This window comes from Orcinus orca, chromosome 1 (genome assembly GCF_937001465.1).
Source record: "Orcinus orca chromosome 1, mOrcOrc1.1, whole genome shotgun sequence".
NCBI lineage: Eukaryota > Metazoa > Chordata > Mammalia > Artiodactyla > Delphinidae > Orcinus > Orcinus orca.
Genome location: NC_064559.1, coordinates 124486178 through 124503496, shown reverse-complemented (window position 1 = coordinate 124503496; position 17319 = coordinate 124486178). Strand labels below are relative to the sequence as shown.

The following is a 17319-nucleotide window of genomic DNA, read 5'->3' as shown; positions in this document are numbered from 1 at the left end:
GCCGATCAATGCTTGCCACCCAAAGTGAGACCTGAATTATGGCGGCTTCTGCGCCGACGCCGCACGGAACTGGCTTTCCAGCAGAGGGGCGATGTGGCTACTATGTGGAAAAGAAGAAGCGCTTCTGCAGGATGGTGGTGGCAGCAGGAAAAAGGTTCTGTGGTGAACACGCTGGAGCCGCGGAGGTCTGGTATCGCCTTACCCTCTCGAGAGTCGGAAATAAGTTTCCTGGTCCGGCACCTCCCCTCTGACAGATTTCTGCTTCAGTCCCCTGGATTTTCCAGCTTTTCCTGTGATAAACGCAGTCCTGGCCTCCCTAGGGAGAGATGATGAGCCGTAGTGAAGTGCAGTGTTTTCTTGTACTAAGTAAAGCGCCAGCAGTGACCCGTTTATCTTGATACCAGCTCATGGTAATGCTAGATTTTAGTTTTACGGCAGACTACCGCTTCTTGCCCTCCGCTCACTCTCCGCCTTCCTGATGGGAAATGGTGGTTTAGAAAGAAGAGTGATCAAAGAAGCATCCCAAGGTTTCACTAATTGTGTTTTCATTGTTCCGTGAGTGATAATAACTTCTTGTCAATGCGGTTGAGAGAAACTTTTAAAATTTTTTATTTAGACGTACGGTCTTTTGAAAGCAACTAATAACTACTTTGCTGAAAAGGGGAAGGAAAGATTTAAAAACATGTAAGAATTGACTCTCCTTTTAAAATTGAGAACAGAAAGTGTACAGTTTTGTTCAATTATACTTATGATTGTATTGTCAAACAACATATTTTTAGTATGTGTGTTTCTTTAGGATATATATGATAGGAAATTTAAAAATCAAGAACAGTAAAATGCTAATAGAAAAAGAGCATGTTTAATAGGTTTTAGAAAGATTAAACCAAAGAGACAAGCATCTGATTTTATGCCTTCTGAATGTCCAGTATTATTTACATTATTTTTCTTTGTTAGATGGTTTATCCTTCTAGGCAATATCCAGTACAGATAACCCCAGAACCCCTTCATCTCCTACTGTCCCTCATAGCTATAGCTCTAGTTCATATTTTGATTTGGCTAATATTTGCCTAGGGTGAAGTGTACTGAAACAAGCTTATTCTTGTTTTGGAATGTGAGTGACCTGTGATTTATGGGAACTCTTTGAAGTACACTCTCTGTTGTATTGGCTGGTTTTGAGAGCACCAGCAAACATCCCCTGATTGAAAAATGAACTTTCTGATAGGAGGAGGATTTTGTTCTCACTCTAAGGCCTTACACTTCACCTTAATTAGACACCCAGAGGTGACTGCAGACGGTGACAGTGGTAGAATATGAATAGATCCTTACAGGGTGATCCATATTCCTGGAGAGGAATGACATCATGTTATTAATCCCTTGAAAAAAGACTGCAAAACACTAAGTGGAAACAGTTTCCATGACTATGATTTGGGTTTCAATTTTGGGCATCCTACTGAATCTGTAATTTATGTTATAATTGGATGTATTGTTTCTGTCTTCTTTTTTTCTTAAGTGTCATATATGGCTGAGATCACTTGTACTCAGTTTTACCCAGTGGTTCTTAAATGGGGCTGATTTAGCACCCCCAGACAATGTTTGAAGACATATTGGTTGTCACAACTGAAGAGTGTTTCTTGCTTCTAGTGGAGAGAGGCCAGAGATTCTGCTAAACATCCTACAATGGACAGGACGAAAAAGAATTATCCAACCTGAAATATCAGTAGTGCCAAGGTTGAGAAGCCCTGTTTGTAAACCCAAATAATAAATGTTAAAAGTGCTTTTCTCCCCTACTCTATCATTAAGCTTTGGGAGGTTAGTATAGAGTCTTCTCTTTCATGGAGGTTAGACTTTCAAGTCAGCAAATAGGGAAGAATAATGTACTATATTTTCAAAAGATACTGAAAAGTCTCTTAGCATGTTCATGAAATTCTGTGTACATAGTTTCATGGATATGCTGGGAGGCAGATCAGAACTGAAATAAAATGAAAAAGGAATTGTTAATACTAATCGTGAACACTTAGCATTTACTGTATGAACAGCACCATGCTAAGCAGTTTTGTTTTGTTTTTTTAACCTATTAGCTCACTTAATTTTTACAACCCTTCGGAGGTAAGATATATTATTCTCATCTTTCAGATGAGGCAGTAAGACTACCTCAGATTGTAGAGTTAGGAGCTGATAGTTAGGAGCCTGATTGATAGAACTGGGAGTCATACCTAGGTAGTCTGGCTGACCTTTGGTTTTAACTGTTATGCTATCCTGTTATATACAGATTCATGTCAGTGTTGGGTAGACTTGCCAACACTATTAATTCCTTTTTTTTTTCCTGAGTATATGTAGTTAAATCCATGTAACTTAGAAACGAACAGGATGTAACTCTTCTATACTAAAAAGTTGCAAAGCTAGTAGAGTAAGGCCACATACCAAATGGTTAAAATACCATATAGACAGTCCCAACTTACAATGAATGGTTCGACTTACGATTTTTTTGGATTTATGATGTTGCAAAAGCGGTAGGCATTCAGTAGAGAGCGTGATGATAGCCATTCTGAATTTTGAATTTTCATCTTTTCCGGGGCTAACGATATGCACTGCTGGGCGGTGGCAGGGAGCCAGGGCTTCAAGTCAGCCACGCTATCATGAGGGTAAACAACTAATATGCTTACTACCATTCTGTACCCATACAACCATCTGTTTTTCACTTTCAGTACAGTATTCAATAAATTACATGAGATATTCAACACTTTATTATGAAATAGGCTGTTAGATGATTTTGCCCAACTGTAGTCTAATATAAGTGTTCTGATCACATTTAAGGTAGACTAGGCTATGCTATGATGTTCAGTAGGCTAGGTGTATTAAATGCATTATTGACTTAAGATATGTCAACTTATGATGGGTTTATCAGGTTGTAATTTCATCATAAGTTGAGGAAGATCTGTCTTTCTTTGTTTCTGAGATACTTTTTTTTTTACTTTTTTTTTCACATTTTAACATCTCTGAAATCAGAATGCTTCTTAAAATCAATGACATGTTATAATTTAAATTGGCAACATTTTTCCTTTCTTAGTAATACCTAAAATAATAGTGTATATTATAGTCAGTGCTGTCATAGATTCAAAATTCCATATGTAGACCGTTTCTATAACGTGTTTGAAGCTATAGACCCTGGTTGTCCAAAGCATTATTTGCTCAGATATACATAAACGAGCTACACCAAAGGTGTTTTTTTAATTGAAGTGTAGTTGATGTACAGTGTTATATGTTACAGGTGTACAATACAGTGATTCACAATTTTTAAAGGTTATACTCCATTTATAATGATTATAAAATATTGGCTATATTCCCTGTGTTGTACAATATATCTTTGTAGCTTATTTATTTTATACGTAGCAGTTTGTACCTCTTAATCCTCTACCCCTGTACTGCCCCTTCCCCCTTCCCTTTCCCCCCGGTAACCACTAGTTTGTTCTCTATATCTGTGAGTCTGTTTCTTTTTTTGTTATATTAACCAGTTTGTTGTATTTTTTTAGATTCCACGTATAAGTGATATCCTACAGTATTTGTCTTCCCTGTCTGACTTATTTCACTTACTATAAAACCCTCCAAGTCTATCCATTTTGTTGCAAATGACAAAATTCCATTCTTTTTATGGCTGAATAGTATTCCACTGTGTGTATATGTGTGTGTGTGTGTTTGTGTGTGTGTTTGTGTATATATGCGTATATATATATATATACCACATCTTGATCTTTTCATCTGTTGATGGACACTTAGGTTGCTTCCATATCTTGGCAATTGTAAATAATGCTGCCTTGAACATTGGGGTACATGTATCTTTTCAAATTAGTGTTTTTGGTTTTTCTGGATCTGTACCCAGGAATGGAATTGCTGGGTCATAAGGTAGTTCTGTTTTTAGTTTTTTGAGATACCTCCCTACTGTTTTCCGCTGCACCAATTTACATTCCCACCAACAGTGTAGGAGGGTTCCCTTTTCTCCACATGCTTGTCAACATTTGTTATTTGTGTTCTTTTTGATGATAGCCATTCTGACAGGTATGAGGTGATATCACATGACACTGGAGATTTTTGTTGTTAAACTCTATGACCTGATTTTGCCAGTGTTTTGTTAATGTCCTTGTAAGGTTTCCTTACCTTGTTTTGGGATAGCATAAGCTTATGATTACACTGAAGTTGTATCTAGTATCTGTAAGCAGTGAACTTGATATTTTATTCAAATAAATATGCCTTTTTTTTTTTTTTAATTAGGAAGAAAATGCTCGGAAAAGAATCCTGTGTCCTTTAGATCCAAAACAGTAAGTATGGGTCAGAGAAGGGTTTTTCTGTGCTGGAAACAGTGATTATCACAGTCTTATTTTAAATAATTTTCTCTTTAAATTTAGCACAGTATATGAAGATCAACTAGCAAAACATTTGAAAAAATGTAACTCAAGAGAGAAGCCAAAACCTGTAAGTGTTTGATCAGTAAAACTGAATGGTGAAATGTGTGGTATGTAATGTTTATATATACTTAGTAGATTACAAATGTGAATTTTTAACAAGACTCTTGCCTCAGGAGGCTTAAATATGGCAAATACATTTGAGTGTATATAAGACATCAGATTGTGAATCCACTTAGACTCCTAATTGAGATAACAGAATTTTATGCAAGAAGAGTGGTATTCAGAGAATAATTCCACAGTTTAGTTATTCAAAAATATTTACTTAGTGCCTACTAAATTCATTTCAATAAAATATGATCCCAGCCTTCATGGAAATTACTTGAGACTGGTAAGTAACTTGTAAATAATGGGCATTATTTAATAAGTTCAATGAAAGAAGTAAGTACACATGTGATAAGAGCACATACTTGCATTAAAATTAAATCCAAGGGGTCAAGAAAGGCTTCCCAGAGGGAATAACACTTGAGCTAAGTCTTGATTTGGCAAAGAAAAGAAAGAAGAATCTTTCTAAGTGGAAAGAACTATATGTGCAGAGGCAGAAATTGAGAAACCACTTGAGGTTTTCAAGGAACTTGTACTTATTCTAAAAGATACAGGGAACCATTGAAAGATTGCAAGTGAGGAAATGGTGGGGTCAGATTTATCTCTTAGAAAACTTTCTCTTAGAGCAATGTGGGAGGATGGCTTGCAATCAGAAGGTCTAGTTAGGGGGGCATTGCTGCAATCCAGGTAGGACATGATAAGAGACTGAATTAAAGAGGATGGAAAGAATATAGATAAATGCAAGAATTATTTAGGTAGCAGAATCAATAAAAGTTGTTGACTGATTGGAAATTCGGAGTTGGATATGTGAGTCTGAAACTCAGTAGAGGGGTTGGGCGAGTAATAAAGATTCAGAAGTCAAATACATACAGATCATAGGTGAAGCTTTGGATTTTTAAGTTACCCAGGGTAAGAGATTAGTTAGAACTGGGGGGAAGTTGGGGGACTTGTTTATTCAATAGATATTAATTGAGCACTTATGCCAGACATTGTACCAAGCACCCTGCTTAAAATAACATGAAAATCTAGTGGAAGGGATAGAAAATACAATATTATATGTGTTAAAATAGATTAAGTACAGAGTGCTATGGAAGAATAAAGGAGAATAGCCTAACCCTTTTGGGGGAGGACATAGGGGTTTAGAGAGATGGGAAAGGAGTCAAGGAAGCTTTTCTGAAGGAATGTCATAACATGAGACCTAAAGGTCAAAGGAGAGTCATCCAGACAAGGAAGAAAACATGGGTAACTCACATGACAAGTATGAAATACAAGGGGAGAGCTGAATAGAAGATGAGAGGTAGACAGGAATTAGAGCATGAGACCAAGGAGAGAGCTCTAGGTGACACTGACACCTAAAAGAAATGAGTGATCAGCTGTGTCTAGCATCACAGTGGAGTCAAGTAAGGTAGGGACAGAAAAGAATCCGTTGGGTTGGCAATATGGCAGTTGTTAAAGATCAAAGAGTTTAGCAAAATGCATGTTAAATAGAGTGGAGTGGGCAGAAATCAGACTGAAATGATATATGAGTAAATGGAAGACAAGGCAGTAGAAATCTTAAGTGTCAACTATTCTTTTAAGAAACTAGTCTATGAATGGAACTTGAGAGGTAGAATAGCAGTCAGAGAGGAAGGTAGGACAGAAGGAGTGTGTTTTAAAATGGGAGGGACTTCCCTGGCAGTCCAGTGGTTAAGACTCCACGCTTCTAATACAGGGGGCATGGGTTCGATCCCTGGTCAGGTAACTAAGATACCATGTGCCGCGCGGTGTGGCCAAAAAATGAATTTAAATAAATGATAGATAGATAGATAGATAAAATGGGAGAAAAGAGTTTTATTTGTATGCTTAGAGTAATGAGCCAGTAGAGAAGAAGAAGTTGGAAATAGAAGAGGGCATCACTGCTAGTGTGAGGCTCCCCAGGAAGCAGGCAGAAATAGGGTACAAAATAGAGGTCGAAGGGAAGAAATAGCTCTTCCACTTACGTAGATGGGAAGTAGTATAAGATGGATATCAGTTCAGGTAAATTTGAGCTGACAGGAGGTTAATTGAGAAAGATGTCATTTGATAGCTACACTTCCTTGCTGAAGTAAGAGATAAGGTGATTAAGGGAGGTGATGGTATAGTAGGAGATTTGAGGAGAGAGGTAAAAGTTTAGAATTAGAGTTATGCAGAATAATTGCTAGGCATCTTTGAGAGTCAAACTGATGGAGATACTGAATTTGAACTGGCACCAGTCCAAATGACTGAGGAGCTTTGCTTCAGCAGTGTTCAGCAGTTTTAACTTTCAAACTATTGGGAGTTAAAAGTCACATTAGGGCTTTCCTGGTGGCGCAGTGGTTGCGAGTCTGCCTGCCGACGCAGAGGACACGGGTTTGTGCCCCGGTCCGGGAAGATCCCACATGCCGTGGAGCGGCTAGGCCCGTGAGCCATGGCTGCTGAGCCTGCGCGTCTGGAGCCTGTGCTCCACAATGGGAGAGGCCACAACAGTGAGAGGCCCGCGTACCGCAAAAAACAAAAGACCAAAAAAAAAAAAAAAAAAAAGTCATATTAAGGCAGGCATTCGGTTTTGTAAGGGTGGGTTTGACAGAGAACCAGATTGTGAAAGATAATGATGACAATGGTACTGAGTGTCCAGACTGGGTGGCATGAAAGGGAAGCCAGAAATTAGCTGAGAAAAAACAGACTCTTTAAAAGATGAAACTCAAAAAAAAAATAAATAAATAAAAAATAAAAAATAAAAAAAATTAAAAAAAAGATGAAACTCTTTAAAACGTGAAAGAATATGATTAGGAACAAGAGAATCACTATACTTTGTACTAACATAGTACAAAGTTATAGTCAGAGAATGGGCTAATGAAGTTTAAGGTTTCAGAGGTTAAATGGTTCATAGTAACACCAGAATCTAGAGGCCCCCTGAAAGTAGTTTGCCAAAGTAGAGCAAAGGTCATTAGAATTAAAAAGGTCAAGCAGAGCTGTTTGTTGGATGGCTTGAAAACATAGTCAAATTGGCTGAACTTAGTGGAAAGAACAGCTTGGTGTCAAAGTTCTTAATGAATATTGGATAATGACCAACAGATTGATAGTTGACAACTGCTGGGAGAATTAGAAGATGTTTAACAGCCCACTGTTTCTCAGTGGGGGCTTTTGGCATTTCGAGTGGGACAGTCCTATCCTGTGCACTTTAGAGCATCCCTGTTTTTAGAATTCCTGGCTTCTGAGTGGAAGATGACAAAGGCCCTTGTCAAGAAGTATGAAGGATTTGAAATCTAATCTTATTTTCAAGCTAACAAGTTAGCCTACCATAGGATTGTGGATGCTGGAAGAAGATATGAGACTCCTGGGTCAGAGACAAAGGGCTTTATTACTCGCTGCACAGCAAGCAATGTGAGCTTCTTGTCTGCATCAACTCCCTTTGTTCCCTAAGTGCCCTCAAGTTGAAGTGGTCTTGGTGGATGCTGCACATGTTTGTGCACAGCTTGTGTCATAGCTGAAGAAGGCCAAGCTTAGGAAATATATCTTTTTAAATGAGCAGTAAGGAAACCTGCCTCACCTTTGTTCCATAAGTAGACATTTCTTTATTGTATTGTACAATAAGCAGGCCTGCCACTGCTCTAGAAGGAGACACTACTTCTATCTTCTAAGATTGATTGGTATACAAATGTCCTTGCAAAGATAGTCTAGAATAGAGGGGGGTCAGTGCCTTTGCTTATAAGACTTACAGAAAATTGAGAGACCTGTAGATAATTGTCTCCCAATAGCACCTCTCAGTCATTTTGAGAACAAAATATCCCCATACATTTCCAGATGCCTCCCAAGTGAGAACTAGTAGGACAGATGGCATAAGTTTAAAAAGAAAAATATTTTTACATAAAGATGTGTAGAAGATTGTTTCCTTAATTTCTCTTTCTGACCTTTCATTGTTAGTGCATAGGAATGCCAGAGATTTCTGTGCATTAATTTTGTATCCTGCAACCTTACCAAATTCATTGATTAGTTCTAGTAGTTTTCTGGTGGCATCTTTAGGATTTTCTTTGTATACTATGTATATATCATGTCATCGGCGAACAGTGACAGTTTTACTTCTTCTTTTCCAATTTGTATTCCTTTTATTTCTTTTTCTTCTTTGATTGCCGAGGCTAGGACTTCCAAAACTATGTTGAATAAGAGCAGCAAGAGTGGACATCCTTGTCTTGTTCCTGATCTTAGTGGAAATGCTTTCAGTTTTTCACCATTGAGAATGATGTTTGCTTTGGGTTTGTCATATATGTCCTTTATTATGTTGAGGTAGGTTCCCTCTGTGCCCACTTTCTGGAGAGTTTTTATCATAAATGGGTGTTGAATTTTGTCAAAAGCTTTTTCTGCATCTATTGAGATGATCATATGGTTTTTATTCAGCTCGTTAATATGGTGCATCACATTGATTGATTTGCGTATATTGAAGAATTCTTGCATTCCTGGGTCAAATCCCACTTGATCATAGTGTATGATCCTTTTAATGTGTTGTTGGATTCTGTTTGCTAGTATTTTGTTGAGGATTTTTGCATCTATGTTCATCAATGTAATTTTCTTTTTTGTGTGATATCTTTGTCTGGTTTTGCTATCAGGGTGATGGTGGCCTCACAGAATGAATTTGGGAGTGTTCCTTCCTCTGCAATTTTTTGGAAAAGTTTGAGAAGGATAAGTGTTAGCTCTTCTCTAAATGTTTGATAGAATTCACCTGTGAAGCCATCTGGTTCTGGACTTCTGTTTGTTGGAAGATTTTTAATTACAGTTTCAATTTCATTACTTGTGATAGGTCTGCTAATATTTTCTAATTCTTCCTGGTTCAGTCTTGGAAGAAATTAAGGAAACAATCTCATTTACCATCTCATCAAAAGGAATAAAATACCTAGCAATAAACCTACGTAAGGAGGCGAAAGACCTGTACTCAGAAAACTATAAAACGCTGATGAAAGAAATCAAAGATGACATAAACAGATGGAGAGATGTACCATGCTCCTGGACTGGAAGAATCAACATTGTGAAAATGACTATACTACTCAAAGCAATCTACAGATTCAGTGCAATCCCTATCAAATTACCAATGGCATTTTTCACAGAATTAGGACAAAAAATTTTACAATTTGTATGGAAAGACCCTGAATAGCCAAAGCAATCTTGAGAAAGAAAAATGGAGCCGGAGGAATCAGGCTCCCCGACTTCACGCCATACCAAAAATCTACAGTAATCAAGACAGTATGGTACTGGCACAAAAACAGAAATATAGATCAGTGGTACAGGATAGAAAGCCCAGAAATAAACCCACACACACATGGTCACCTAATTTATGACAAAGGAGGCAAGAACATGCAATGGAGAAAAGATAGCCTCTTCAGTAAGTGGTGGTGGGAAAACTGGACAGCTACATGTAAAAGGGTGAAATTAGAACACTCCCTAGCACCATACACAAAAGTAAACTCAAAATGGATTAAAGGCCTAAATGTAAGACCGGATACTATAAAACTCTTAGAGGAAAACATAGGAAGAGCACTCTTTGACATAAATCTCAGCAGTATCTTTTTGGATCCACCTCCTAGAGTAATGAAAATAAAAACAAACAAATGGGACCTAATTAAACTTAAAAGCTTTTTCACAGCAAAGGAAACCATAAACAAGGCAAAAAGACAACCCTCAGAATGGGAGAAAATATTTGCAATTGAAGCAACAGACAAAAGATTAATCTCCAGAATATATAAGCAGCTCATGGAGCTCGATACCAAAAAAACAAGCAACCCAATCAAAAAATGGGCAGAAGACTTAAATAGACATCTTTCCAAGGAGGACATGTAGATGGCCAAGGGGCACATGAAAGGATGCTCAACATCACTAATTATTAGAGAAATGCAAATCAAAACTACAATGAGGTATCACTTCACACTAGTCAGAAGGGCCATCATCAAAAAAATCTATAAATAATAAATGCTGGAGAGGGTGTGGAGAAAAGGGAACCCTCTTGCACTGCTGGTGGGAATGTAAATTGATACAGCCACTGTGGAGAACAGTATGGAGGTTCCTTAAAAAAATAAAAATAGAACTACCATATGACTCAGCAATCCCACTACTGGGCATATACCCTGAGAAAACCATAACTCAAAAGGACACATGCACCCCAATGTTCATTGCAGCACTATTTACAATAGCCAGGACACGAAAACAACCTAAATGTCCAACAGTGAATGGATAAAGAAGATGTGGTACATATATACAATGGAATATTACTCAGCCATAAAAAGGAACGAAAGTGGGTCCTTTGTAGAGATGTGGACAGACCTAGAGTCTGTCATACAGAATGAAGTAAGCCAGAAAGAGAAAAACAAGTATCGTATACTAACTCATATATGTGGAATCTAGAAAAATGGTACAGATGAACCTACTTGCAGGGCAGGAATAGAGACAGAGACGTAGAGAATGGACATGTGGACACAGGGGAGGAAGGGGAGAGTGGGACGAATTGGGAGATTAGGATTGACATACATACACTACCATGCGTAAAATAGATAGCTAGTGGGAACATGCTAATAAAGCACAGGAAACTCAGCTTGGTGCTCTGTGACGACCTAGATGGGTGGGATGGGGAGGGTGTGGGAGGGAGATACAAGAGGGAGGGGATATAGGTATACATAGAGCTGATTCACTTCCTTGTATGGCAGAAACACAACATTATAAAGCAATTATATTCCAATTAAAAAAAAAAAAGAAAGAAAAAACCATGTAGAAGAAAAGTGATGACTACCCCAGTTAGCCCCTCAGTAAGAAGAAAGAATGTTGCCTTTACTTTCAGGTATGCATGGAGGTTATCTTCCTTACCTAAGTGTCAGGCTTTAGTTAAAGCAAGCAGGTTGAATACGTGTTGTGGAAACAGTTTGAGAGAAGAAATGAATTTATTAAAAATGGAATACCCCTGTGAATTTCCTGGTGGTCCAGTGGTTAGGACTCCGTGCTTTCGTGGCCAGTGGACTGGGTTCAACCCCTGGTTGGGGAACTAAGATCCCACAATCCACATGGCATTGGCAAAAAAAAAAAAAAATGGAATACCCCTGCACAGATTCCATTGCATGCTGGGACACAGTGGAAAGGAAGGGGAGAAAAGTAGTGGGATGACGAGATAAGAGGAAAGAAATGCAGAACAGTGTTTAGTACACTATGTATAACATGAAACCCAGGTAAAATCTTATCACTCGTTTGTTTACTAATAGTTATAGTTAATTTTCTCTTATAGTTTTGCCAGTCATCCAACAAAATATTCTAATACCTGCTTTCTTCACCTGTTCCACTTAATCACTGGTTTCCGTTATTACCCGTATAGGTAAAGGTAGCAGCATACAATCCACATGTTACCTTTCTCCTATCTGCGTAACTAAAGCCCATTGCTATGCATAATGTCCCAGGAGTTGTTTTCACTTTCAAAACAGAATTTGTAAAAATTGTGCTATTTCATTCATCTATATCTACGTGGTCTAATATGGTCGCCACTAGCCATTAACTATGGCTATGTAACTATTAAAATTTGAGTCAATTGAAATTAAATAAAATTGAAAATCGAGTTCCTCAGTCACACTAGCCGTATTTCAAGGCTAATAGCTACCAAGTTGGCCAGGGTAAATGTAGAACATTTTCATTGTTGCAGAAAGTGCTATTGGACAATGCTAATCTAGATCCTTGCCTAGAGTCTCTCTCTCTGAAAATGGACTATAAATATCTCACTATGTTAATTTAAACAACATAATATCACAGGACATTTCTATTTTAATTGGTATTTTAAAATAGAAGAAATCAGAGCTAAACCATTGTAATATTTTTTCTTATCTCTGCTTTTGGCCCTGCTGCCTAGCTGATAAACAGCCATTTGTAGTTGGGTCTTTGTTTTTGCTTTAACCATTAGCAAAAATGACACAGTCCTCAGTCTATGCTGGAGACAGGTAAAAACTTTAGTAAAAATTACTAATGAATTTCTTCAGACTATAAATATTTATTCAAATAGCCACCTCACTAGAATGTAAGATCCGTGAACACAGAGATTTTTGTCTGTACTGTTCTCCACTGTGGTAAATCCTCAGCACCTAAAGCAAGTTAAGGACCATAGTAGTCACTCAGTAATTATTTAATGAATAAATGAACGGGAGAAAGGGAGGATGGCAGGTACAAAGTATTGGAAGAAGGCACGGATCAGTTTTTCAGCTTAATTTTTGTGAACTCGTCACGTTAATAACGGTATTGTTATGGTTTGGTTTTGTTTTTATTCAGGACTTCTTTATTCAAGATATTAATGCAGGCTTAAAAGATGAAACAGAAATACCTGAACAATTAGTAAGTACTTGACTTTTTAATTTTACAAAGTATTTATAATCATCTCCACACTGTAAATAAGCTGTGTTCCAATTTTTGGAATAAATTAACTATTTTGATTTAGAATGCATTTTCTTATAGAATCAATGTTATTTATTAGTTCCCAGACCAGCTCACGCCCCATTTTTGTATATAGGTTCCAATTTCTTTTCTCTCTGAAGAGCAGATGGAAAACTTAATTAAGAAACTGAGAAAAGCAAGTGAGGGTAAGTCTGCCTAAATTTGCAAGTTAAATTTTTTTAGAATAATCAGGTGGTATATGAGTTAATTCCACTGTGGTTTAAGAGATACTGCTACCATTGTTTAGAGCCCTATGGTTTCATGTTTGGTTGTTTAAGCTTTTGTGCTTTTATTTGGCACAGGTTTGAACTCTACACTTAAAGATCAAATTATGTCCCATCCAGCGTTGCATGATGCCCTTAATGACCCTAAAAACGGTGATTCTGCAACCAAACATCTGAAACAGCAGGTATGTTTAGCCATAGTAACTCTACTAAAAATGGCCTTTTTGTTCATTTGTCAAAGCTAACATTCTTTTGTTTCTAAATATAGTTATTAATGAGATTTTGTTTAGATTATCTTTCAGGGTACAGAATCCCTATTTCAAAAAATGTATATAAAAATATATAAAAATCCTTGGAATGGATATGGTTCTGAGTATTACATGTTAAATATTTAAAAGCAAGAGAAAAGCTTTAAAGCCAAACAAAAATTATCAGTGTGAACATGCTGCCCTATATAGAAATTATCTTGCTATTTTCCCATTTGAGCCGAATGTTTTTGCTCTAGTTTATAAAATAATCTCGTGAAGTTTGCAGGCTTCTATTTTAGGTAACATTGAAAAATTAAAGTTACTTGGTCCAAGAAGATGCTTTGTTGAGTTTGGAGCAGGAAAGGGAAAATTATCTCATTGGGTTGATATTGCCTTAAAAGATGCTGAAAAAGTTCACTTCATCCTAGTAGAAAAGGTGACCACAAGATTCAAGGTAAGTGAAATCATTGTAGTATATTGGTAACCAAACTTTGTTTGCACTTTTCTTGTTTGGAAAAAAAAAATGATACTCAGAAACAGGCCTCTTAAAGAAAATGAATTTTTTGTGTGTTTATTTGATTATAGCTTTTTATTCTAATTATACTGATGATTTAAACTGAAGGTAAATTTTTTAATCTAAATTTTGATAGTTCATTGATCTGAGTTCTTAAAATATTTACAGAGACAAGAAATTATGTGGAAAGAGCCAAGCTCAAGCTAGGAGTTAAAAGTCTTAAGTCCTAACCTACATCTGAAACTTACCAACTGTTTGTTCAGTAAACATTTATTGAGCATACCACAAGCACCTTGATAGATATTGGGTAAAGTCGAATAAGACAACGTCCCTATGTTCTGTTACTTATATTGGAAAGAAGAGACAAACAGATAAATGATTATAGAAAAGGGTTAAAATATGAAAAAAGGTCGTACAGAGTACAGTGTAGGTTCAAAGGAGGGAGTGACAAGTTTTACTGCAGAGAAGGGATGGTGAATGGCTACACAGAAAAGGTGGTGCTTGAGCTATATCTTGAAAAGTGGGTATTTGCTAGATACAGGGTTTGAGAAGCATTCTAGGAAGCAAGAAGAGTGTAACTAAATGCCTGAAACGGCAGGGAGGCATGGAAACATTTCTGTGTGATGGAAGTCCATGGTGCAAAGTAGAGTTCAGCAGTGATGAGATGGGAGAGGAGGCCTAGACTCTGGAAGGGCTCATATTTTATGCGAAGGGAGGAGTTTGACTTTATCCTGCTACAAGCTGGGGGTATAGTGGAAACAAGATTTAATTCTTGTCTTCAGGAAGCTTACATCTAATGGGACAGACTTATAAGTATCTTGGCTCAGTATGCTAAGTGTCTTATGATAGTGATAAGTACCAGATGCTATAGGAGTGTGAAGATAGAGTGCCAGCCTCAGTCTAGTGTGGGTCACTGAAGTTTTCCTGGAGGAGGTGGTAGCTGAGAGGAGATTGAAAGAATATATAAGAATTAGTGAAGTAAATAGAAAAGGGTTTTAAAAGTTCCTCCTAGCAGTACCATTGAAGCTGTGTCAGAAGAGTGTGAACCTTGAATTAGGGAGATTAATAATAAGATCATTATTATCCAGTAATCCAGGTAAGAAATGGGCCAGAGCTAAGGATGTTGCAATGAGATAGAGAGGAGGGAAAGAGTGTGAGAAATGTTATGATGTTGGAAGCCCCGAGACCTGGTGACTTGTTATCCATTAAGTGTGAAAGAGGAGTTCTTCTGGTGACCTTTTGTGCCTTAAGTGACTAAGTGGTGTGCTTCCCTCAGATAGGGAATACAGAAGAAGGAAAGGGAAAAATAGTTTGGAGGGAGAAATAATGAGTTCAGTTTTGAATGAACTTGCTGTTGAAGTAGAGGTTTTTATTATCTATGAACCATAATTCCTTCATCAGTGAATTGGGAATTTTTAGAGTTAAAGGAAATAATGTGTACATAATAATTTATAAAATGTTCAAGTCTTATAAAGATGTACAATATTGTTATTTTGGAGTTTTCATCACAGAATATACAATCTTAAATTTTTTAATTAACAATTCTACTTTTTAAACACTAAAAACTAAGATGGAAAATTATTTGCTCTGAATTTTGAAAACAAATAGAAATCTTTTTTCATAAAGCTTTTGTTCTTTTTTTACATAAAAGGCATTGTTATAATAATGTTCTATTTGCGCAGGTAGATGGCAAACACAGAAAGAAAAATTCAGTGTTTGAGAGACTTCAAATTGATATTCAGCACCTGTGTTTGAGTAAGTTGCATAACTTTCAGTTGCTCGTCCATAAATCATAGAAATTTCAAACTCTGAGGGTTGCTTAGAAATCCAATCCCACAGAACACTGCTTCAGGGAAAACAGATTAATCCTTTGTTAATATAGAATGTTATATCTAACATTTAGGTAAATATAAATAGAATTAGGGTTGAAACTTTAAGAAATTGTTTTTCAGTATCAACTAGGAATGAAGTATCATACTAGGGAATAGCTTAAAAGTTTTGAGAATATGTCCTTATGTTGCTTCTTTATCCTGTTTAAATTAATTACTGAGTCTGTTCATACCATATACTAGCCTTCTGCCTATAGTTAACATGACTTTAGCTAAACTATTACAGAAATGAGATAGTTCTCTGCCTAGCTAATATGTAAAAGATACTTTCTGCCTAGCTAATATGTAAAAACTACTTCCTACAATTTTAAATTGTACCAAAGAAAATAACCCATCTCTATGGACCTCATATTTCATACACACACACACACACACACCCATCAGTCATACTCTTTAATGCCCTTTCTGTACCTTTTAAGTTTTTCAGGGTTTCCCTGGTGGCGCAGTGGTTGGGAATCCGCCTGCCGATGCAGGGGACACGGGTTCGTGCCCCGGTCCGGGAAGATCCCACATGCCGCGGAGCGGCTGGGCCCGTGAGCCATGGCCGCTGAGCCTGCGCGTCCGGAGCCTGTGCTCCGCAGCGGGAGAGGCCACAACAGTGAGAGGCCCGCGTACCGCAAAAAAAAAAAAAAAAAAATAGTTTTTCATATTATTTAAAATGAAAATATGGGCTTCCCTGGTGGCACAGTGGTTAACAATCCACCTGCCAATGCAGAGGACACAGGTTCGAGCCCTGGTACGGGAAGATCCCACATGCCACAGAGCAACTAAGCCCGTGTGCCACAACTACTGAGCCTGTGCTCTAGAGCCCGCAAGCCACAAGTACTGAAGCCCGTGTGCCTAGAGCCTCTGGTCTGCAACAAGAGAAGCCACCACCACAATGAGAAGCCCACACACCGCAACAAAGAATAGCCCCTGCTTGCCACAACTAGAGAAAGCCCGCACGCAGCAACGAAGACCCAATGCAGCCAAAAATAAATAAATAAATTTTAAAAAATAAATAAAATGAAAATAATGCAAACATATGCCAGCAACCTCTTCTGCTAATTTAAATTCAGCCCTGTGACGCAAACCACAGCTGGCCCATGTAGTAAATAAAATTTGTTTATTGAGTTAATAGTTAATTTAAAATTTTGTTTACTTGGTCTTTTAAAAATGTGTTTGTTTTAAGGTCCTATTGTATAGCACAGGGAATATTCAGTATTTCCTGGTAAACCATAATGGAAAAAAATATGAAAAAGAATATACATATGTATAACTGAATCACTTTGCTGTACAGCAGAAATTAACACAACATTGTAAATCAACTATACTTCAATTTAAACAAAAAGGTATAACTTTAAAATTTGTATTTGTTTTAATACATTTACCAAGTATTCTGTTAGTTTCTATCTTCCTGAAAAATTCTCTCCTGGATCCTTCAGATACATTCCAACGTAGACTGGGTGCCCTCTGTTCCTGGAGCACAATTGTCAACCTTAAAATTCTCTTCATTTTCAT

The 17319-nt window shown here is 37.3% G+C and overlaps 1 protein-coding gene across 7 annotated transcripts in view; it reads left to right on the top strand.

The window, feature by feature from the left end:
- Positions 1–38: 38 nt before the first annotated feature.
- Positions 39–17319, top strand: part of TRMT13 (tRNA methyltransferase 13 homolog) — a 25549-nt gene continuing 8268 nt past the window's right edge. For 5 of the 7 annotated variants that reach the window (XM_004263076.3, XM_049714756.1, XM_049714764.1 and 2 more), the window contains exons 1-8: positions 39–185; positions 4267–4313; positions 4401–4467; positions 12783–12845; positions 13021–13090; positions 13247–13353; positions 13703–13870; positions 15613–15685. In XM_004263076.3, coding sequence (XP_004263124.1) covers positions 39–185; positions 4267–4313; positions 4401–4467; positions 12783–12845; positions 13021–13090; positions 13247–13353; positions 13703–13870; positions 15613–15685 — 742 coding nt within the window. Of the gene's footprint in view, positions 186–388; positions 411–4266; positions 4314–4400; positions 4468–12782; positions 12846–13020; positions 13091–13246; positions 13354–13702; positions 13871–15612; positions 15686–17319 lie in introns of those variants that run through there. The other 2 variants (XM_033433711.2, XM_033433716.2) reach the window with 2 other exon arrangements.